Here is a 24,575-nt window from a genome sequence, read left to right on the forward strand (position 1 = left end):
CAGAGATCACAAATAGGCAAAGAGGCAGGCAGAGAGAGAGGTGGAAGCAGGCTCCCCGCTGAGCAGAGAGCTGGATGTGGGGCTCAATCCCAGGACCCTGAGATCATGACCTGAGCCAAAGGCAGAGACTTAACCCACTAAGCCACCCAGACGCCCCAATACAGGGTTTTTAATTTAAAAATGTCATACATCTTAGTCTTCTGTCTTTTCATTTTCCTTAAAATATATATCAGAGAAATATTATAGGTAAATTCTTAGAGATCTCACTCATATTCGTTATTTGTTTAACACGGAAGTATCAAACTTTATTCAACTACCACCTACTGAGAGTCATTCAGGTTGTCCAATATTTTGCTATTATAAACAATGTCACAAAAATATCTTGAATTCTAATTGTTGCAAAGATTCTAAAATTTTGGTGGGTCAGAGAGTAAATGTGCCTTCAGCAGCAACTTCCCTTCCCCAAAGAGGGTAACAAATCACATGTCACAAGCAATGCACAAGAGTAGTGTTTCCCTATATTCCTGCCAGTACTGGTTAGACTAAATGCTTTTGGAAGATAAGAGTACAAGTGGTTACTGACTTTAAAAATACACACTATTTCTAGCTTTTTGCTAAAATCTTTGAAATTTCTCCACAGACTTGCCCACTGTCAAAAATTTGTCAGTTGTCTTCAATTAACCAATGAGCAATGCTACAGAAATCTACTTAAAAGTTCCAAACAACCAACTTATAACTCATTTTCTCTTACAAATGTTGTTTAAATAAACATTATATAATCTGGACTAATATAAAGCTGTATTTTTTTAAAGATTTTATTTATTCATTTGACAGAGAGAGAGATCACAAGTAAGCAGAGAGGCAGGCAGAGAGAGAGGAAGGGAAGCAGGCTCCCTGCTGAGCAGAGAGCCTGATGCGGGACTTGATCCCAGGACCCTGAGATCATGACCTGAGCCGAAGGCAGCGACTTAACCCACTGAGCCACCCAGGCGCCCCTAAAGCTGTATTTTTTAATTTAAAAAATGGTAAAAAAAAATTATTGATAGACAATATACACTGACATTTTGTAGTTAATCTAGAATAATTAAAATATCTAACATTAGATCTATTTTTTTAAGTTTAATAAATACATACAACAGGAGCATTCCTATTGGAAATACACTTTCCAAATCACATCCTTCGCAATTAGATACTTAGCTGCTGTTATCATAGAGGGAACTGAGGCCACTGGGACACCCAGAAGGAACATATATGAGCAGGGAAGGAGCTGGAGAGAGGTAAAATATATGGAAGGAAACCCAAAGGATGAGGAATAGAGTCAGGCCACCATTCACCTAAAAACCTCTATTTCCCAGCTCCCCAGAAATACCAAGTGATAAGCTTCCTCTCCTTTTTTTTTCTATTATTTTCCTTCTCTCACACATATGGTATGTGTACCTTGCACACATACCATATGCCCATTGGAGGTGTGAGCAAACTTTCCATCCCTTCCACTGCCACTCCTACCTACTCTCTAAATGTATTAGAATTGAGGTCGCATAGCATTATATTCTCCTCTTTTCAATCCTGGTCCACAGCAGAAGGGAAGGATCCAGAGATTCCAGCCAATCCTCAGAATGCAGGTTATGGGGAAGGGGTAAATAATGGGGGTGCTCTGTGGCCCCAATCCACCAGGAAACAGCCAAATATCCACATGCTGATAAAAAAGCTGCAGCAAAATTGGCACTGGACCTTTCAAGATGGAGGAATATTGTAATTGCATATTATAATTCCAATTTACTTTAACCCAAATCTATTTCTTAAAGCCTCAGAACTCTGATGAGCCCACTGCACACAATTTACCATCACCGACATAACACTGGTCCCTCAAATATATAACCAGAGGGGTGCCTGGCTGGCTCAGTCAGAAAAGCATGCGACTCTTAATCTCAGGGTTGTGAGTTCAAGCCCCATGTTGGGTGTAGAGATTACTTAAATATATAAGAACTTAAAAAAAAATCAAATCTAACACTGAAATTCAGCATTCTTCCTGCATGTTTAGAATGCCATTATGGTTTCAGGGACGCCTGGGTGGCTCAGTTGGTTAAGCAGCTGCCTTCGGCTCAGGTCATGATCCCAGCGTCCTGGGATCGAGTCCCACATCGGGCTCCTTGCTCGGCAGGGAGCCTGCTTCTCCCTCTGCCTCTGCCTGCCTCTCTGTCTGCCTGTGCTCGCTCTCTCCCCCTCTCTCTCTGACAAATAAATAAATAAAATCTTTAAAAAAAAAAAAAAAAAGAATGCCATTATGATTTCAGCTATTGCTTCACTTCCTCCACTCATTCCTTCTGTATTATTTTCCTTACTAATGCTCTTGCAAGCCAAGGCTTTTTCATTACGTGACTTAGGTTCATCCACTGAAAGCATCCCTTCTACCTACCAGAAAATAAAAAAGGAGACCAAAGAACATGGAGAACGGGAAAGCAGGAGACCTCAGCTTCACTCTTGCTTCTCCATGTGCTGGTCCTACTTCTCTGGACATAAGTTTTCTCGAGGAGAAAATGAGAGGACAGAAAATCAGCCACTTAGTGTCTCTACCTTTTCCATTCCGATTCTCAAAGGTGGGTACGTAAGAAAGTAGAATTCAAGTTAGATGCAAAACTATCCAATATCTCTGTTACCTTGGGAGGCAGGGAAGAACAAGGGAAGGGAAAAAAACAAATCTAGGCAACTTAAGCAATCCCCCAGAATGAAGATGGTTCAAAACTGAACACCACAATCCTTAGTCCTAAGGCTGCAGCTCCACCTTAGATCCCAAAAATGGCCAACCAGGACCTGTTTGTTCACATTCATTACTAAAGTGAAGCATTAAAAGTACCGTGAAAGAAATTTTCCATTTAACCAGAGATGGAAGGAGAAGGCTCAAAGGACACAACATTTAGGCCTTTCCTCAAAATTAGATATTGGGGCGGGGCGGGGGGGGCACCTAGGTGGCTCAAACAGTTGAGCATCTGCCTTAGGCTCAGGTCATGATCCCAGAGTCCTAGCATCAAGCCCCACCTCAGGCTCCCTGCTCAACAGGGAGTTTGCTTCTCACTCTCCCTCTGCCCTCACCCTGCTCAAGCTCCCTCTCCCTTTCTCTAATAAAATCTTTTAAAAAATAATATGTGATTATCATTTAACTAAAAATAAAAGAAACACGACCTAGCCATGCAAGAACAATACATAGTGACACGACAGATAACAATTTAAAAACGTCCAAAAAGAGCTCATTTGTACACATCTAAAGACACCAAGTTTACGTATCATTAATGCATATGATGAGAATGAAAAAAAACTTGTAAAAATATGAATTTCTTCCAAAAGTTCTACTTCAAACAACATTACAGATAAACCTAATCCTCCAAAGTACTGCTTAATTCGGTACCATAAATAAACAGTAGTCATGGAGATTAATATAAGTAATGAAATACAAATGCAATCAATTTCAACCTATATCAGAAGCCCTGAAGGCATTTAAAAAAGGTTTGCAGGGGTGCCTGACTGGTTCAGTCGGTAGAGCATGTGATTCTTAATCTCAGAGTTGTGAGTTCAAGCTCCATGTTGGGCTGGGAGCCTACTTAAAAAACAACCAAACAAACAAACAAAAAAAGATTTCAAAGAAATCAATAATGGTTTTTGAAAAAAAATTAAAACTGTAATTATGGTGATAATTTCAAAAATTAAAAAAGAAACCAATGCCATAAACAGTAAATGGAAAATATGTCAGAAAGTGATATCAAGAATAAACAGATCATATCTGTACAAAGTGATACGTTCCAACTCAACAAAAACATAAAAGACAGTGCTCAAAAGCTCCTCAGGGCTATCGATACAGGTTGAAGTTGATTGCATTTGTATTTCATTACTTGTGCTAATCTTCAAGACTACTGTTTATTAATGTGTCTATTACCTTAAGGATCTAACACGCTTGCTGGCACACAAAAGCACTCAATAAATGCTTTCTAAATGAATAAATGATGAATTAATGATATGAATTAATGATGAATTAATGGCTTTAATGATAAAGCCAGCATTACAGGATGGAAAGAAATCTTGGTGACTATTCATGTTAATTTATAAATCCATCTAAGTCTAGTTAGTTAGCAAAAGAGTCAAGAATGGAAACCAGATTCCTGATTATTAGTCTTTGCTTCCTTTACTATCGTTGAATTTCTAAAATTCAGAGTGACTGGAATTTTTAAGTCAGAGATAGATACATAAATAGATATAGATATATAGGGCCAGATAGATAGATAGATAGATACCTCAAGAATCCACTCAATCATTAATCAGGCAGTACCTTAGAAACAGTTAATTGATAAGTAACTTAAATAGTCCATGATTTCTTTCTTATCTTGAAAACTTTTATTTCTTAAGTTTATAACATCAAAAGATAGCAACGTAATAATATTCACCAACACCCAGCCGGATACAAAACTGATTAAAAGGTTTCATGACATTGTTTATTCCGCTACACAATGGAATACATGCATCAATCACTTAAAACTGTTTTGAAGTAATATTTAATGGCATTAGAAGATGCCATGATATATTAAATGAACAAGCAGGATACAGAACTTTACAGTGATCCAAATTTTTAAATGTTCTGTATTAAGGAAAAAAGAGAAATGGAAAAAGATAAGGAACTATGTCTGAAGATTAAATATTTGGATAACAGAGCTACCTATTATTTTTTATTCATATTTTGCACATTTCTTTATTTTCCAAAAATGTTAGTGAGTTTGTATCAAATTTTTCATTCACATTCCCCCAAGTACTTACACAGTTCTTCCTTTTCCATTGAGTACTACAAAAATTACACCTTTAGTCAATAGGATAGTTCTTCTGTTGAAATGTTAAACCCTGTAATTTTAAAAGCTGCTTCTATTAACAATGGAAATAAAGGATAACGGAAGTTTTCCCTCAAGTAACTAAATTCTCAACAGCCAGCAATAGAATTTCTCACTAAAGTTTATAGATTCTGCACAGCCCAAAACCATGTTAAACAAAAAGTTTATGGATTACAGATAGCCCAAACTTATATTAAATAAAAGGTAAACCAAAATATGAACATCTATCAATCCCAGAATATATTCAGTGGCTATCCTAAAAATGAAATATGCTTGGTTAACATTAAAGTACTGATTAAATCAGTATGATAATACTTTCCCTACAATGTAGAGTGAATGAAACATGTGGTCACATTGCCCAGATGAAATGGTAAAGCAAAGAAAACCCTCTGCTGACACCATCCACCCCACTTACAAACACCCCTATTGAAATTCTGCTTTCCTTCAAATAGCCCACACCCTGCTAATAAAACCCTAGGATGCTCAGATCCTCCTCTTTTGTGGCACTACTTATAATGAGTAGAGCTGGTCCACCCTCTTCATCAAACTGCTCTTTGGGAGGCTATAGTCTTATAGCTCTATGTTTCTCTTCCTTCTGCAGGTCCTAGTTCCGCTGCACATTTTTTAATCATATGATTAATAGATATTTAGAATTAGGGGCTCCTGGGTGGCTCAGTGAAGCGGCTGCCTTCAGATCAGGTCAAGGTCTCAGGGTCCTGGATTTGAGCCCCAAGTCTGCCTCCCTGCTCAGCCGGAAGCCTGGTTCTCTCTTTGCTCTCACCACCGCACCTCCTCCCCAACCCCCACCCCTGGCTCATGCTCTCTCTCTCTCTCTCAAATAAATAAATAAAATCTTTAAACATAAATAAATATTTAGAATTCAACCACATATTCCAATTTGGTCATTTCCAATTTCTCCTGGCCCCAAACGCTTCGTGCCTTCCCAGTTCTTCTAAGTATACACTGATTACAAAATGTGATGAAGATGGGGGAGACTGTATGTTAATGGTGGTTTGTTCACTTCAAGCATGGAATCAATTAATTCCTGATTAGAAAGCTAATCAGCTGGAAACAATGCAGCTTGAATGTTTTCAAAGAAATGTTAATAACAAAAGTATTTCATTCTATTTATTATTTTAATTCTACTGAGGCCAAATTTAAATTTCTACATAGTGTTCTAAATGGAAAATGATGGAGACTAAGTACATCTGTTTTTCCACAAGGAAAGCACACTATCCTTGCATTTTGCTTTCTGTAACTTAAAATTCTTCAATACTTCCTTCACTCCCTCCAAAATTTTTCAAGGAAAAAATATAAAGACTACAAATTATATATAGCAGGTAAAAGTTATTGCTTCTGAGATTGCCTTAAAGATAAAGTCACATTGCAAATACCTTCATAACCATAAGCCCTCACTTAATGGGGATTATAAAATCCACACTGTACACAAAATCAAACTCTGAACAAACTTCACTCAGTTTTTTTCCTACTATTTTCAATATTCTCCAGTTTGTTATGTAGATCACAGAAGGAACCACCAAATACCTTCATCATTCACCTTATTTCCCCTAACAAAGGTAGTCAGTGGTGTTCCAGCATTCATAAATATTCAGTGTGTGGCTCTTCTGAAATGAGCTGAAGGAAAAAATCAGGTAATCTTGTTCTCCCTCTTAACTCATGTGATTTTAAAACTCAAACATGATCACTTTGGTAAAAGCACTGCCTTCAGTCTAAGAGACAAAAGTAAAACTTTATGTTCTTAGATATTATATACATATACCATCATACCCAGGCCATAATCAAATTGCCATAACAAAAACTCACTTAAAAAAAGATTAAAACCAACAACTAGCTATATAACCCTACTTCTGATTACATTTTAAGTAAGTAATCCAATATCCTAAGAGTTTAACTTTCACATGTTTTTCAGGACATGGACTACTAATTTCAGTTTATCCTTAAAATAGAACAGTTCAACTAATTTTAGACTCAAGTGCTATAAGGCATCATAGCTGCCAATGAGCTGGATCCCTGAATCGCAGCAGCAGATGCAGAGAAACTAAGCAAACTGTCAGAGAGCTGAACCCTGAGCTACCGCGTGCAATCCCACAAAGCAGCTACAAGAGTCAATGCATGTACCCAAAACAAAGCAGTACTTAAAAACAGTATGACCAGATGAAAGAAAATAATCAGGGCCTTGGGGCGCCTGGGTGGCTCAGTGGGTTAAGCCTCTGCCTTTGGCTCAGGTCATGGTCTCAGGGTCCTGGGATCGAGCCCCACATCAGGCTCTCTGCTCAGCGGGGAGCCTGCTTCCCCCTCTCTCTGACTGCCTTTCTGCCTACTTGTGATCTCTCTGTCAAATAAGTGGATAAAATCTTTAAAAATAATAATAATAATAATCAGGGCCTTATTTAAACAACATAATATGCAATGGTTTAAAAGTGTCTAAAGGAGGTATCAGTATAAAAAATTAACCATTTGCAAAACACATATCTGATAAAAGACTATTACCTGAAACATAAAAAGAATTCTTAAAACTCAACAATAAGAAAATAAACAATCCAGTTAAAAAGTACGCAATGGGCACCTGGGTGGCTCCTCTGGTTAAGTGTCCAGTTCTTGTTTCTGTTCAGGTCATGATCTCAGCGTTGTGGGATCAAGCCCCGTGTTGGGCTCTGTGCTCAGTGGACAGTCTGCTTGAGATTCTTCCCCTCTCCCTCTCCATCTGCCCCTCCCTGATCGTGTTCTCTCAGTCTGTCTCAAATTAATTAATTAATTTTGAAAACGTGGCCAAAAGATCTGCATAGACACCCCACCAAAAGAGAGACACAGATGGCAAATAAGCATATAAAAAGATGTTCCACGGCATGTTGTTACACTGCACACCTATTAAAATGATTAAAATCCAAAACACTGCCAATACCCACTGCTCATGAGGATGCATCATTCTCATGCACTGCTCTCACTCATCGCTGGTGGGAATGCAAAATGGTACAGCCACTTTGGAAGACAGTTTAGCAGTTTATTACAAGATAAACAAAGCCTTACCATATGATCCAACAGTTGTACTCCTAGATATTTACCCAAATGAGCTGGAAACGTATGTCCATACAAAACCTTGCACACAACTGTTTATAGCAGTTATATTCATAACTGAAAAAACTGAATGCAAGCAAGTTGTCCTTCAATAGATGAGTGGATAAACAGAATGTGGTACATCCAAACAATGGAATATTATTCAGCAATAAAAAGAAATGAGCTATGAGCCCATGAAGGGATCCAGGGGAACCTTAAATGCCTATTATCAAGTTGAAGAATCCAGTGTGAACTGGGACGCCTGGGTGGCGCAGTTGGTTAAACGACTGCCTCCGGCTCAGGGCGTGATCCTGGAGTCCCGGGATCGAGTCCCACATCAGGCTCCCAGCTCCATGGGGAGTCTGCTTCTCCCTCTGACCTTCTCCTCGCTCATGCTCTCTCTCACTGTCTCTCTCTCTCAAATAAATAAAATAAAAAATCTTAAAAAAAAAAAAAAAAGAATCCAGTGTGAAAAGGCTGCAAACAATATGATTCCAACTATATAACATTCTGGAAAAGGCAAAACTATGGAGACAGTAAAAAGAACAGTGGTTGCCAGAGGTTTAGGGACTGTAGGGGATGAATAGGTAGAATGCAGAGGATTTGGGGGCAGAGATACAATTCTGTATGATACTGTAATGGTAAACCCATGATATATGCGTTTGTCAAATCCCATAGAATTGTACAACACAGTGAACCCTAATGTAAACTATGGACATGAGTTAGTAATAAAATATCAATATTGGTTTATCAGTTATGACAAACATACCACACCAATGCAAGATCAAAAGGGGAAACTGTGAAGGGAGGGGAGAGAGTATACGGGAACTCTGTACTTTCTGCCCAATTTTTCTATGAAACTAAAACTACTCTCATAGTCTATTCACTCAAAAAAGTAAAAATAAAAAAGACTACTGGCCTAAGAGGAGCCAGAGGATTTGAGTTCTTGGGTCTACCTCATTCACTGATGGTCCATGTAATCTCTACTGCTCAAAATACTTCCTATGCAGTACTCTATCCTACCACCATGCATCCAGAGGTCGACCTGATGCATCATACCTCACTAGCTTAATAAAGGTAGTAAAAGAGGGCGCCAAGTAATAGTATTTCATACCAAGAATTAAGAATACAAATTGTTACACTGGCACGGCCAGATGGGGAACTCTGACACTGAAAATAAGGGCATGTTTTAATTCACTGGGACAATAGTATCTTTGTATAATGACTTTAATACCAGGATTCACTGAGAAATATTTTCACCCACTAGAGAAAAATCAGGACTTTGTCAATTCCCTTTGACGATTCTTTCCAGGAAACATTTCAGGCATGTATCAAAGTGGCCACATTCACTGGTGACATTTACAAAACTTAATTCTTTTCAAAAACTCCTCGACCAAAATATACACTGAAAATGTTCACACTAAAATTTTATTTTCCTTTCATGGATATCTAATAATTAGAATTTATACTCCAGCTAAGATATAAAATTTCAAGCTCCAAAGTCTATTTAACACTTGAATTGAAATAAATCCCTATACACTTTTAAACTATTAATTTTAATTTCATGAATCCATTTAACACACCTCAAGCAGTCGTTGTATTAATCAAAAATCATAATCCTAATAAAAAATATTCATAAAAGCAATTTCTGTAACATTTACCAGTCAGTGTAACAAAATTCAAAATATATAGTTTATGTCAAAAAATTATATATAGTTTATGTCAAATATACACTTTCTGCTCAAATGCCACAGACACCACTTATAGCTATATGATCTCAGGAAAATTAATTTCTCTAAGATTCAATTTTCATATTAGTAAAATGGTAGTAGTTGTAGTCAAGATAAAGGGTTATGAGGGTTAGAAATGATACATACATAATTCATTCGCAATACCCAGCACTGTCCAGTATATAAGTAGGTGTATAAAAGCTGAACCCATAAACAAAGATGGCTTAGAACTTACATGATCATATAACCATTGAACTCCTTATATACCAAACAAAACTGACTCTACAAATCTCAAGTTTATGTAATGAAAAAAAAGTGGCAAATGAAAAAAATTACTGAAATACACTGAAAGATTTGTTTTTTAATCATTTACAGTTCCTTCTAAAAATGACCTTAAACTAGTAATTTTATTTGCTTAAAGAAAACAAAATCTCTGCTCTAAGATACTACAAATCCTGTTCAGAGGATTCCCAATAAGGTTGATAAGCTATTACTTAAGGAGCCCTACATTAACTAGAACATTCTAGTTTTCTAGGTCATACTACTTGCTGTATTTCCAATGTCAAGAAAACAGCATTCATTCCATTTCATTACCAAAGAAGGTCTAATAATGGTTAATATTAAAAATTTATTTCAAAAATATTTTCTAATGAACACACTACAAATCTTTTTACACAAATTAAAAAGAAAATACTTCAAACTTCTTCAATATAACTTCAACAATGGAAGTCACTGCACCCCTTCCTGTCCCACGCTCAAAACCAACCAATTAGCCATCCTGTCAATTTCTACCATTTCTCCTGAATCAGCCTTCTACTCCAAGCACCATAATTTTACAATGGCCTCTTAACCTGTCTCCCTGCTTCCTGAATCTTCCTTTCCACTCAATACTCCATACCTTTACCAGAGTTATCTCTCTAAACACTATTTTCATTGGTAACATCCCACTGAAGATCATCAGGGGTCCCTTCCCTACCTACAGAATAAAGCCGAAACTTGATCCTCAGTGTGGCATTCAAGGCTCTTTTCCATCTGGTCCAACATTATACTCCTTATTTACCCATTTCCATCTTCCTACAACCTCTATGCACTGCCATCTCTAAAACTTACCATGCAACTTTAGCCAAACATTCAAACTGGATTCTCTGGCTATGCTAATGAAATGGTACAGTCACACTAGTCTCTTTTCTCAAGCTTTCCTCTCTGGGACCTTCACCTTCTCACAGGGTAAAATCCCATTTGACCCCAAGTACATAACTTTACACAACACCAAACCAAGCAGAATTATTTGCTTCCTCTTCCGAAAGTGATTAAGAATAGGTTGAAAAATAACAGCAAATAAAATAGCATTAAGGAAATAAACCAAAAAATAAATAAAATCCTTATTTGATCTCTAACAGAAATAATGATGTACTTCAGCAGATATCTGCCTAAAATTACTCTTTGGAAACAGGTAGCCTTGATCCCTAACTTAGTAAGAGCTGAGAAATGGACACCAAAGTCTTTCTTTTTCAGAAGCCATTATAGACAGAAAAGTCCCATGTAATAGAACCACCCGACTTTCTTTGTAATGAATAAGAAAGACTAAACATTCTAAACTACGAATCTTCTTACTTAATTTTTTCATCAGACATAGACAGCCAGATATCTTATACATTTTTATTCTTAGTTGTGGAACTAAAACAGAAAGGAACATATGACAGCCTCTTTTTGTCACCTCTATAACTTCGGATGTTTTTACAGGCTCCAATTTCATGAAGACACTTTGGGCAAACAATCCAGCTCCCCAAAGAGCCAGGCTCCTGGGCTCACATGACCCAAACACAAAAACACAGACGTTTCTTTGCCTGACTACAGAATAACCATAGAACAATAAATTGTTCCCACTGCCTCTCCTTCCATGTCACTTATTGCCTACAATCGTTACTGAGCCAGATAATAAGAGTCTCCAAATTGCTCAAATAAAAAATTTTCAAAAGCATAAAGCTTTTTTAAAGTCTCTACGCAAATAAATGTTGAGATAACTACAAAAGTCTAAGTCAGAACAAAAGAAACTAAAGAAGCATCAGTCTGCTCTTTGGGTTCGAAGTTAAATTCGCTAACAATATCTAATAACTGCTTACATTCCTAGATGGATATATGTTCCTTACAGTATGAACCAACGAGTAAATTCTTTGGCCAATTTAAATCCTAATTATTTGGGAAAAAATTACTTTTAAACCCATGGTGTAACATTATAAAACATCCAACCGTGTCATATTGAAAATCCTCATAGATTTCCATGGATCTTTCAGATATTCTCTTACACTTTAGCAAAGTCAAATATACTGTGTTAGGGATGTTAATATGTGTCCAAACTTTAACCTTCTACTTCCAGGGCAGATACTTTACCCTCTGTGTGCTAGACACTGCTGGTTGCAAATAACCATTTTGCCTGACTCTTTAACCAACAGAACTTCAACCCTGTTCAAATGTTCGTAGTTGCTATGTAGACAGCAGTGGTCCCTTTAACAGTTCTGGCCAATGAGATATTAGCGAGAGTTGCTAAGTGGGCTTCTAAAAAACCTCTTTAAAAGGAGGCTAACTCAACTAGTTTTCACCTTCTGTCCTTTGTCCTTGCAATTCTCCTTCTTCTCTCTCTCTCTTTCTTTCTTTTTTTTTTTTTTTAAATATTTTATTTACTGAGGCTCCTGGGTGGCTCAGTCATTAAGCATCTGCCTTCAGCTCAGGTCATGATCCCAGGGTCCCGGGCTGGAGCCCCGCATAGTCCTCCCCACTCTGCGGAAAGCCTGCTTCTCCTTCTTCCACTCCTCCTGCTTGTGTTCCCTCTCTCGCTGTGTCTTTCTCTGTCAAATAAATAAATTAAATATTAAAACTTAATAATAATAAAGATTTTATTGATCTATTTATTTATTTATTTATGGGGGGAGGGCAGCGGAGGGAGAAAAACAGGCAGATTCCACTCTCAGCACAGAGCACCAGGCAGGACTCCGTCCCCCACCCCTGAGATCATGATCTGAGCTGAAATCAAGAGTTGGATACTTAACCAACGGAGCCACCCAGGCACCCCTGCAATTCTCCTTCTTCCATCTGGAAGTAAGACACAATGGCTGAAGAGGAATAGCCATCTTGTGATGAGAGAAAGACATCTCAGTGGCTGAGCGGCCACTGAGAATCGGCTAAACAGCAATACAGAAGTTCAGGTCCCACTGGCCAATAAAAGTACCCTGCAATCCTGGTCTGCCTACCTGCCTACCACATCTTCTCAGTACCTAAGACAAAGAAACACTATCATCTGTTTTCTGTTACAAACAACCAACTACAACCTTAGCTAACACTCATTACCAGACTAAGCCCACTTCATTTGTTAAAAGAAAAAGCCCAAACGAATGCTGTTATAACTTGCAGCACTACAGTGCTATCATGATGCCGCACAGTTCAAGTTCACTTATTACACAACTGACAAGTACATTAAGCCATGAGCAGAGCATGAGCAGATGAAATCTGAAATCAAGTTTTTGTAGAATCCTGGAAGCCAAGTGAAAACCACTGAGCAAGATCTTCCAAGACTACACAGTATGAAGCGGGGGGAAGTTCCAGAAAACTTTACATTCCAACTTTCAATCCAAATGGCACCAGAGTCGGCTCACACAACAAAATGACAGGATTTTTTCCAACCACACGTCTATGCAGGCCATAAAACTGAAGTGAAGATGAAAACTACAGGTGTAGTGGTTCTCAGTCCCTCCAGTCACCAAGCACATAGGCAGAATTACATAGCCCTGAGAGAAGGGGTTAAAGCAATTACTCAAAGTTTCCATGGAAAACAAACAAACAAGCAAAAAAAAATTAAAAAATAAAAAAATTTTTTTGCCTTTCTTTCAAAATAATCAAAGAGGATTTTTCAGTGATGTTCTAGATAAGTAAAAAATCTGCCACTCACCTTTCACAGAGAATGATAGTGAAACATTTTTTACAGCTGTCTGGGGACAACTGCTTGATTTCCAGATCAATAGGAAAAGACCCAGTTTTTTGGGCTGAAGTAATTTGCCTTCTTTCTAAATTAGGCTAAAATGTATAAAATAAAATTTATTGGGTTCACATTAATTATGTCATTTTCACACTTAACAACCTTTTCAAAAAGTGTTGAGAAAATTAAATCTTCCAATAACAAAATTAAGTAGCAGAATTTCAGATTCAGGTGAGAGCTAATATTAATAATATAAAAATGTATAATTAATCAAGATAACAGTATACAGGTGAGTTTCCTTATACTGCCCCCCCCAAAAAAACAAGAGGGATCATTCTGTCCTTTATGCTAAGCTAAACATGTTTCATATTACATAGTAAATACACTGGATAATCTAATATATATATATATATATATATATATATATATAAGAAAGCCACTGACTTGGACAGTTTCCAGCATAAACAATAAGTAATATGTCTTATTTGTAAATAAATGCCTTTTTTCACCCTGACTGTGCTATTAGCTGAAGTAATGTGATGTTTTTTTAATCAGATATCCTGAATATTCCGGCTATGAGTATATCTTATAAGCAAGAGAACTACAATATGAGTCAGAGCACTGCACTCTTCTCTGCAGCAAACAGCTCTTTCTGTGTTGTTCTAATTCATCGAACGTCTGTTTTCACTCAGAAGTAAAGGACCAAAGCAAGACACAAGAACAGACCACATCATAAACAACTGGGGCTCACTAACTTGGTACTACTCAGTTTTCTACAAAGGACTGGGTTTTAAGTCCTCGCACAGGCCATCTGAGGACTAAGCCTAACAAAACTCTCAGCTTCTAAATCCAATACTCATAACTGCTGACAGTATAGATTATTATAATTCTACGTTTCTGACAACAGACAAATTTTGAATTTGTTCCAGCTGACTCCACCACTTACACTATTCAACAGCTGGGGCATATGATAACTTGGCAACCTGATAATACTCTAGCTGAATGCAAACTCATTCTGTAACCAAGGAACTTTGTCAGAAATAAAAATCCAAATAACCTCTCTTAAGTTCAAATGGGAATGTGAAATGTTTGAACAATGCATGATTTCAGAAAATGAGCGACTGTACTTTGAAAGTTTAGTGAACTGACACTCCCTATTCAAAGCCTACAATTCTTTCCTGATTAGATCAGCCCCCATAGCAAGTCATCACGGTTAATAAGCACTATAGTGAAGTCATCGTATTGGATACTGATGGGAAATCATAACTGGCTTCAAAACAAACTGGGAAACAATGAGTTTTCCAGGTCCCCAGCTTTACGTATAATACACTGGCCAATACTCTTACTTTCCTTTCCAAAACTAAATGAAACATAGGACATCTATAAAGCCAAGCACAAACTGATGACCTAAGCATTTTAAGACCACAAAGAAAATTGCTCACTTTTTCAGTGAAATTTGGGACTGTAGGTTTGAAAGAGTATATTTAACTGCAATGATGATCATTAGGCTATAATTAAAATGAAGTGTAGTGAGAAATGCAATGGCCTTTGGATCTTTTCCTTTTATTTCCAAAGGCAAAGAGAAACAAGCTTTTAAAGAATGCTTGCTTCTGCAAGACAAGTCAAAGCAACAATTATCGTTTTCAAAGTCACCTGAAATCACCCATACATCACTGAGGTAAAACTTGATGAGACAAAAATTCACACAGCAGTAATTTTTTTCAAAAGTATGAAAAAACTTCCAGACTTTTTTGCTTTTGGATTTTAAACAGCACAGGTGTGTAGTCTTCAATAAGGTTTGTTAATCTGCATTGCAATATTTTTCATTTTTCACGTTCTGGAGAAAACTGATTAAAAACCTTATTTTAAAATATAAAGACAGAAATAAATATGAATGTATTACACACGCAACATAAATGCTACCGATGTGCTTTAGCCTAAAATATCAATGCACTTGCTCAGTGGCAATGTTATACACAATAGAGTCTTGGCACAAAGGAATTCTGATTGCGCTGTTTACAAATTCAACATGGATTAAAAGAATGTCAATAACAAAACATGTTCTAGAAAGAGATAAAATACATTTCTGGGTAGACTGTGAGCATTTTGGAAATTTGGAATTTAGTTGTTCAATTCAGGATTTTATATTTCTTTCTGCTAATAGAAAAGTAGCAATGCATGCCATTTTTAACCATATAACCCTCCATTCAATTTGCAGATATAGTTTCTTAAGACCAAAGCAAATGTTCGAAAGATACAAAACCCTCTGAATCCAAGCTATGAAACCGGCCACTCTTCACTATTAATATATCAAGGGTCTGTCAGTAACCCTGGGTGGGGAGTGTTTTGGTCTCCTTACTGTGTCTCTTGTCTGTACATACTGAAAAATGATTTCCAGAGACAAAAAGACTCTAAGATGAGACGATGCACTTTGTCTAACACTATATTTAACTATAAAGTCAAAGTAAACAATACTAAAATATAAAAAATTTATCAGGTTGGCACAGAATTTCCCAAACATAAATAGGCAGAAAAGCATTTCAAAATATACTGCTTTACATTTAAATTTACAACAGACTCACTGACTTAAGGCTTTCATCCACCACACAATCAAGTAATTTTTATGATGCATAAGAATGGGCATATACTCACAAACCACAAACTTTTTTCAAATAAAATCATTCTAAGAAAAATGATTTGGGGATGCTCTCAGTGGTGAAACCCAAAAAACTTTTTTTTTTTTTAATTTAAGAACCCAAGAACCTTTTTTTGTAGGGTTAACCAACACCCCATGCAAAGCAAGAGCAGCAATGCCTTAGTAATCCCGTGGAGAATTAACCCGCAGCCACCCTCCCAGGAAGAATTATGATTATTCATAGTACTTAAGAGCTTCTACAAGGGAGAGAAAATGCAATGTGCTTGAAACCCAAACCCCTTCCCCCCCTCCACAGCCTATCCAAGGGCGTCTCCGGACCATCGCCCACCCCCACCACTCTCTCTGAGTTGAGGTCACTAAATCCTATCCAAAAAACCCTGGTCCATTCCCAAGACTGGCCCAGACACCTGTTTACCTGTGCCCAAGCAGTAGTGGCTCTGGTTAAGCAAAGATAACGGTTACCGGGCTGGTGCGTGCTAAGCCCTGCTAAGCCCCGCCGCAGGAGCCCGGGGCACCACATACCTTTGTACCTCTCCAGAACATCCTCGTAGGCCTGGAGGTACTCCTGCTCCTCCACGTACAGGTAAGCAGCTGGCGAGAGATACCCCGCCATACTGAAGTTTATCTAAGCGATGACTGGCCAATTCCCCTTTCCCCCTCCTAACCCCAGAGAGTATCGTAGTCAGCAAGACGCAGCCTTGAGAACTGGAAAAGCGGAAGGAGCGGCGGGCTGGGGGAGAGCGCTGAAGCCGGAGATGCAGAGCCAGGGGCGCGAGGGGGCGGTGGGCGACGGAGCCGGCAGAGGAAACGCCCAGGCCCCCTGGCGGGCTGCGGGTGCTGGGCCGCCGCTCCGGGGAGCCAGCGTCCCTCTCAGGTTTCAGCAGCAGCAAATCTCGGCGAGCCCGGGGGCGGCGACAAGCAGCGCCACGCCACGCGGAGGAGCCTGGAGCCCAGTGGTGACGGGAGAAGGGTGGCGGGCGCCGGGACCCTCTGCGGGCAGCACGGCCGTCGCCCTGGCCCTGCTCTGGGCGCCTGCTGCGGGCCCGGCTGAGGCCGCGGCGGCGGTGCCGGAGGACTGGAGCGCTGCCTCCGCCCGGGATGCTGCGCGGCGCATCTGCAGCATTTCCTGGCCGCCGCGCCGCAGACACTCGCCCGCGCCCCCGGAGAGAGGGAGGGGGGAGGGCGGAGGGCGGAAGGGAGGGGGCAAGCACGGCGGTCAGCGCCCCGGCTGGCTGGGCTCCGACCCTGGCGCGGCTCGGCCCCTCCCTCCCCTGGCAGGGCCGGGCGCCCCGGGGCCCCCTCTCCGGCCCGCCCACCCGGGTCGATCTCACGGCCAAGCACGCCCACCCCCGGACACTGGCCGGCCGGCCCGGATCCCCAAGGGTGAGGTTTCTATTTGGGACCCACAACAGGTGCCTGGGAAACAAAGCCGCAGATCGCGGTCACCGACGAGCGCAGCAGCCCCCCCACCGCGTCCCCCCGCCCCCCTCACCACCAAATGGGTTGAGCAGTAGGAGGTCTCCCCCGGGAAGGGATGACAGGGGCAGGAGTGGAAAATACTCTTCGACCCTGCTTATGGCACGGAAGGACTCAGGTCACTCAGTGCCGCACGGGGCGGGGAGGGACCAGGGTCCCTTCCCGGGGCACATCTCGGGGGCGGGGCGGCGCGGCCTCTGCAGGTGGCCCTGCGCGTCAGGGCCTGACAGCCTGGAAGCCACTGCGCCTGCGCGCCCGGCGGACCAGCCCTCAGTCCCTCCCTTCCGCCCCCCAGAGCCGGCCCGAGCATCTGCCGCGGCGCTCCTGGGAGGCGGCCAGAGCGGGTTGGCTCTCAGTGCCTCCAGCTTACTTTGTCCCCTCCCTCCTTCTCTTTACCCATTATTCATTCCACACAGTACTGGGTATCTTCTGAATTTGAACAAAATGGACACAAGTCCCTTAACTTTGGAATGTCATATACTAAAGTGGTGAGTTTTAAGGATCCAAGAACCATTTGGTACTCAGATGCGTACATAGATGTTTAAAAGTACTGACATCCTGCCTCCTTACTAACTGTGTGACATGGCCAAGTTACTTACCCTCTCTGGCCTCTCTTCATCAGTAAAATGGGGTTAATAGTGCCTATCCTAAAAAATCTGTGGCTTTATACATGTTAGCTATAATTATTAATAGATAAATCAATGCGTTGTTGACCATCTGACTTGACAGTTTCACCTTTTGCCCACCCTATTTCTTTCTTTCATATGTACTGACCTTTTGTCCTTGATGAGTTTTTTTTTCCCCTTTCAATGTTGTGAATCTGGACCATTTTTCATTAACTCTTAGATGGGGATAAGTACTCCTAAAAACTGTACACTCCTGGAAAAAAACTTACTTGAGTTAGAACTGGAAATCTTTACTTCTCCTGAGCAACTGGCCTACTTTTGTTATCCCAAAGCAAAACCATATCTCTCTTTGCTGTCCTGACCACTGGTTTATAATCTGAGTTTGAGTCCATGTCCCACCAAGCTCCTAGGATCAATGGTTTTCTCGCAGCTTGGTATGTTGCACACATTGGTTCATGAAGTAACAAGCATGCATCATCTGTGACACCTTCTTGAAATGAAAGAGTTAACAATTAGATCCCTAAAAGTCATTCCATTTACAGACCACACACGTACATGAATCTCTCTCAAAATTGTTTTGTCTCCTTTACAATGACTAGGGTCATTGAGGGCACAGTCTGAGCCTCCATCAGAGACTGAAACCCAGCAGCATCCAGTTTTGTGAATAAAATCAATGCACTCTTAATTGATTTTAACTCTCCTTTTAAGGAGACAGTCAAAATGAACAGCAGTGGCATTGGGGTTTTCTATAAAGATAGCCTTTGCCCCATGCATTCTTGGAATGGTAGTATTGGGTCAACCTGCTAATAATAATAGTCTATTCCATTGGGAAGCAGAAGTTAAGCACAGCAGTTAAGAGGCTACCCTCTGGAGCTAAGAATGCCTGAATTCAGATCAAGATCCACCACTTGCTAGTTGTATGACCTTGGGAAGAGTCTCTCCCTCTCTCGGCAGATTTCTGGACTAAAAAATGGAGAAAATAACTATACCTACTTCATAAGGTTGTTCAGAGACTAAATGAGACAACACAGTAAATGCTTATAAGAACATCTGACCATGGAGCTCCTGGCGACTCAGTCAGTTAAGGATTCGACCCTTGGTTTCAGCTTGGGTCATGATCTCAGGGTTGTGAGATCAAGCCCCATGTTGGGCTCCGTGCTTAGCACAAAGTCTCGTTGAAATCCTCTCTCTCCCTCTGCCTTTCCCCCTGCTCATGATCTCTCTCTCTCTCAAATAAATAAATCTAAAAAATAAGAGCATCTGACCATTTGCAAACTATCATTTATACAGCATTTACCATATACCAAAGAATTTGCAAAATGTTTTGCACTCACTACTTTATTTACTTGCCACAGTCATGACCCTTTAATAGAGAAAATGAAGATGAGAAAAATTCAGTAAGTTGCCAAAGAAAATACAACTAGCTTGTGATAGAGGGAGAATTAAAATCCAAGTTTGCCTGAGTCCAAAGTCTGACTCTGCTTATACCCTCCAATTCCAACTTTAAAGAATTTACATGGGACAAAAATCCATATTTTAAAATAGCACTGTACCCAACAAACCGTGTACCTTTACGGGCACTTCAAGAATAAAAAACTCAGCCTACCATATCCAGTAACTAACAAGAGCAGATCTATAGTTCTTACATAAAAGTCATTTATACAATGGATATTATAAAGCCCCATTCCTTACACTTCGTCATCTTTTTCTCACATTGACCCTGAGATATAGGAAAGGCGTACAGTCTCCGACTTTAAAGTGAGAACACTACAGTAAGTGCCAAAGTACTTTTAAAATCGTCAAGTGTCAGACATGTGACATAAGACTCTCTAAAATGTAAACCTGATTATATCACTGCATTGCCGAAAATCTTTCAATAATTCCTCACCACTTACAGCATGAATGGTCCAATCTCCTCAGTATTACACATAGGCACCTTTCCATTTCTGCTATTCTCTACCAAATCCCATGTTCTACTATGCATTGCACTTGAAATTTCCATATAAACACATCTCCCTACCTTTGTTCTTATGGTTCCATCCCTCTGAAGTGGTCTTCCCTTTCCCCCTATTCCCATCAAGCTCTTTAATTCTCACTTCAAGTGGCACCTCCCCTCAGAAGCTTTCAGGCTCCATTCTCTGTCCATGTTAATTAGACTCTCTTCTGGATTCTTTTCACATTAGGTACCTATATAGCCATAACAACTAATCTCTCATGCCATGTTGTAACAGTCTAACAACATAGCCACTTATCATATTGGACTATAACTTCTTTAAAAGCAGAACTATGTGCTTTTCTTCATTTTATTCCAGGGACTCGATCAATATTTATTAAATGTGAATGAATTTAGTTATCCCACACACCTTAAGGTCTTTTTGACTCTAGGCATTTTCATGTTCAATTTTATTTTTATGACCTTAAAAACAAATAAAAATATTGGACTTTCAACTCCTTTATTACTAAGTAATGAACACAATGGACATCCTCATACCACTTCTGAACCTCACCCCATCTCTTACTAGGGATGAATTTCAAGGATGGGTGAGTTTCAGGCAGAGTGTGAAAATGTCTAATAAAGTTAAAATTTGAAATCTTTTCATAGTATATTTTTTAACTACCCACAGCATTGAAATTGCCTGGATGCCCTGTTCCCTTTTCTTCCACTGGTTGATCAGTGGTGAACAAATAACATATTTGAATTTCATGTTTTAGCTACATTATTTTTAAACAGATATCAGAAGACTGGCCTCCAAGTCTTTGCTCCCAAAATATGATTATTATGATTTGTGTAGAAAACAGCCAACTTACCAATATTTATTTTTAAAACAGTAGCATATTTCCATACTAGGGCTGCTTACTCTGTTTGTAGTTTTGTTTTGTTTTTGATTAATCTCTTTAAAGTATGTGACTTTGAGGTCTCAAGTTCACTAATGAATACTAACTTTATAGCTATCCCCACTCAGCGAACATTTTAGAACAAATAAAACATGGCCCCTGCCCTCAGTGAGTTTACCGTCTACCAATATCTTCTTGTCTACTGCATCCCATCAGAACCCCCAGTTCTTCCATTTCTTCCCCAACTACAGTATACACAGATGATTAGTCCCCCCCAACTTCTCTGGACTACTGGCCTAGTCGTTTTCCTCAATTTAAATAATCTCATTCCCCCCTCACAAATACCTGACCAATCCTTCTCTCATAACCCCTTCCTGCACTATCAAAAAGCAAACTACCCACTTCTGTCACCATCAACAAAAACCTCAAGCCAGAAGCACCTTTTTCCTTCCACAAAATGGACGGAACACAGGCATCCTGTTCTGATGGGCTAGAGCTCCAAATTCTCCCAACACCCTTCTTTCACCTGTCTTTCCTTTCTGCTGAGCCAAAGATACCGTGCAGATACTGGCTCCTCCTCTCCATGCCTCACACCTGCTCATGGAGGGGCAGGGTGGGGAATGAAGCAGTATCTCTACCGGGCAAGGAGTCAGGCCTCAGTGACTAAACACTTTTTAATACTTGAGGAGGATGGTGAGATCTAGGTCTGCCCCAGCTCCCCCAAACCACCCCTGCTTGGTCTCACTGGCTCCCAAACAGTCTCCCTCCAGGACCCTCCCTCCTCCCACCCTTTCACTGCTCCACCCCTCCCCTCAAGGCCTGGAAGAGAACAGGCAGCATCTCACAACAGCAGCCAGAAGCTCAAGGCTGTTGCCCCAGAAACCCAGACTAGAGAATGGCTGTCTGGGAGCTGTTTGTTTTTCCTGTAATCAGAAAATCCTACTAGGGGGACTGTAGGGGGAGTCTCTGCTGCTGTGGTGCCTGGGCTCTGGACTAGTCCTTACCAACCCCTCAGAGGACTATAAAGTACCAACTTTGCATTACAGTGGGAGGCAAAAGAAACTGAGTGGGCACACACCCACCACCCCAGAGGGAATGTCTAAGAGTGGAGAAGAAAGGAGGCCAGATCCACTGGCTGCAGAAATCAGCTGGGGACAAAACCTGACCTTTGGCCTTTGCAAAAGCCCCCCCCCCGCCCCCCCCCCGTACCCTCCCCTCCGCAAAAGACTTAGTCCATCCTACCCATTAACATTCAGAAAGAGAAAAGTGTAGAGGGAAGTGAGGACCAATCACCCCAGAAAGCAAGTCTCATGCACAGAACACATGAAGAAACCACACAGGCACTGGGAGGTTGGAGGATTGGTTTCCTCAGTGTTCTCAGCTTTCAGCTGGGTAAAACAAGTCATCCATTCTGGTTCAACTTCTACACCCAATGCAAGGGAACACCAGTAACAGAACAGAAACATTGGCACCTCCCCTATATTAATTAATCAGGAATGCATGATGGCTAAACCTTCAAAAGCACCAGGGACGGAAAGCTGCTATGGACACATGATTCTGACAGAGATGCTACAATTTAAAAAAAAAAAAAAAAAGGCATCCAAGTTGCTGGAATTCCCTCTGCAATCGCATATACCAAACACCAGGAATCCACCCCAGTTAAACCTGCGAAGCTCAGTGTCCCTGGGCAAAAAATGGAAATGAAGGGAGCTTTCTCACAGATTCTAGCAAATACACTAGGAATCACAGAAGTTAATACTTTCAGAATGTCACAGCAGCTAGGGCATGTAAATAGGGAAAGTTTAATGCAGATGTCTGTAAATATCCGCCTTGCAATTCGAAGGTATCAATCCATCCAACCAGAAGACAGGGCCAAACAGCTTAGTCACCAGCAGGCTGGGCAAACTGCTTTCTCGATAGAAATCAAGCATAAAGTAAACACGGTCATCCTCCTCCCCCACCTTGAGCACAGACCTCTGCCCAGTGCATCAGCTCCCAGCTCTGGCTCCCAGGGGCACAGATGGGTGAATTTCCGCAACTCCCATCAGGGGTCCGTCCCCTCCCCGACGCGCTTACCTGCTATCCTAAGCACTGCCCTCTCAGCGGGGTCCAGCACTGAGCCCCCATGAATCTTTCTTTTTGATCTCTCATGTTTAGGCAAATTCCAGGGTAAGGTGTCTCCCGGAGCTGGAGATGCAGAGCCAGATTTCAGGCTGAAATCATCCTCATCAGAAAAATCCGCAGAGGAAGACATAGAGCAGCGATAGGACGCGTTCCCGGAACTCTACAGAGGATGACACAGAAAAAAAAAAAAAAGCATTAACAGCATAACACTCACATATGCTCATCGATTTCAACAGCCCCCTCCCTGCCCCCGAACGGAGTCTGGCATCCTGTACCAGCCTCAATGCTGAAGGGATACACAAACAAGAAATAAAACCCAGAGCTCACCATCTTTTCTCCGCGGCGTCTCCGACAGTAGAAACAAAACCCAGGCAGTCCCAATACATGGAAGATGTGCACAGAAGTGTGTGGCCTGCGGTCCGGCCACCAGCTCACAAATGACTGGCCCAACAATGAAGCCAGAATCAACAGCCTTCCTGTTACAAATCTATAGTATTTGGCTCCCCCACCAGGACAGGAGAAACATTTTCCATTAGGCTGCTGGTTAATTCATTAAGGCAACTAACTCGAAGTTTCAAAAACAAAGCACAAATGCAGGATGTTGAGTCCCAATTCCTTTCCGTTTTGGGTCGCCTCACCGCTGGAGTCTCCTTTCTGACGAGCTTTAAGCCCCTTGTCCTCTTTATTTAATTTGCTTCATGAGATTGAAGCAGGTTCCCAGAAAAGAGCAAGGAGGGAGGAAGGGCAGATTCTGAGAAGAGCTTTTCTTAAGGCTGGGAGAACACAAAAGACTGTTTTCAGAAGCCTAGGACAGCGCCAATAAACAAACATCTGAACTCAGTTGAGAGTTCTTCAGATAATTTAAACTTCTAACAAAGTAACAGCTGCCAATAATGTAAATGAGGATGATGGCAACACAGTGACAGGAAACAGAGCCCTTCTCAGCTCCTGGTCATCACACAGGGAAGGGAGGAACAGGATGTTTCCACCAAAGCACTTTGCCTGAAGTTAGTCCTCCCTTCATCAAGTAGGAACAAATCTGCGGGATCCTATCTTGCTAAAAGGGTTCTATCTTCCATTCGGGGAAAGGGCAAGAGCGATCAGTCCTGCCTTCTTGATGGAGTTGGGTTTGTGATCCTGTAGAGAGCCACCAGCTTACTGTGGAAATCAGGATGTGATCTGCTCTGGGAACAGAGTTATAGAGTATCAAAGGGA

The 24,575-nt window shown here is 40.7% G+C and overlaps 1 protein-coding gene across 22 annotated transcripts in view; it reads right to left on the minus strand.

The window, feature by feature from the left end:
• DST (dystonin) overlaps positions 1 to 24,575 on the minus strand; it is a 471,247-nt gene that overhangs the window by 332,672 nt on the left and 114,000 nt on the right. For 15 of the 22 annotated variants that reach the window (XM_044253404.1, XM_044253203.1, XM_044253186.1 and 12 more), the window contains exon 4: positions 23,313 to 23,520. In XM_044253404.1, the coding sequence (XP_044109339.1) occupies positions 23,313 to 23,520 (208 nt within the window). Of the gene's footprint in view, positions 1 to 16,821; positions 16,980 to 23,312; positions 23,521 to 23,687; positions 23,818 to 24,575 lie in introns of those variants that run through there. The other 7 variants (XM_044253376.1, XM_044253367.1, XM_044253360.1 and 4 more) reach the window with 2 other exon arrangements.

Source organism: Neovison vison, chromosome 1 (assembly GCF_020171115.1).
Source record: "Neovison vison isolate M4711 chromosome 1, ASM_NN_V1, whole genome shotgun sequence".
NCBI classification, from domain to species: Eukaryota; Metazoa; Chordata; class Mammalia; order Carnivora; family Mustelidae; genus Neogale; species Neogale vison.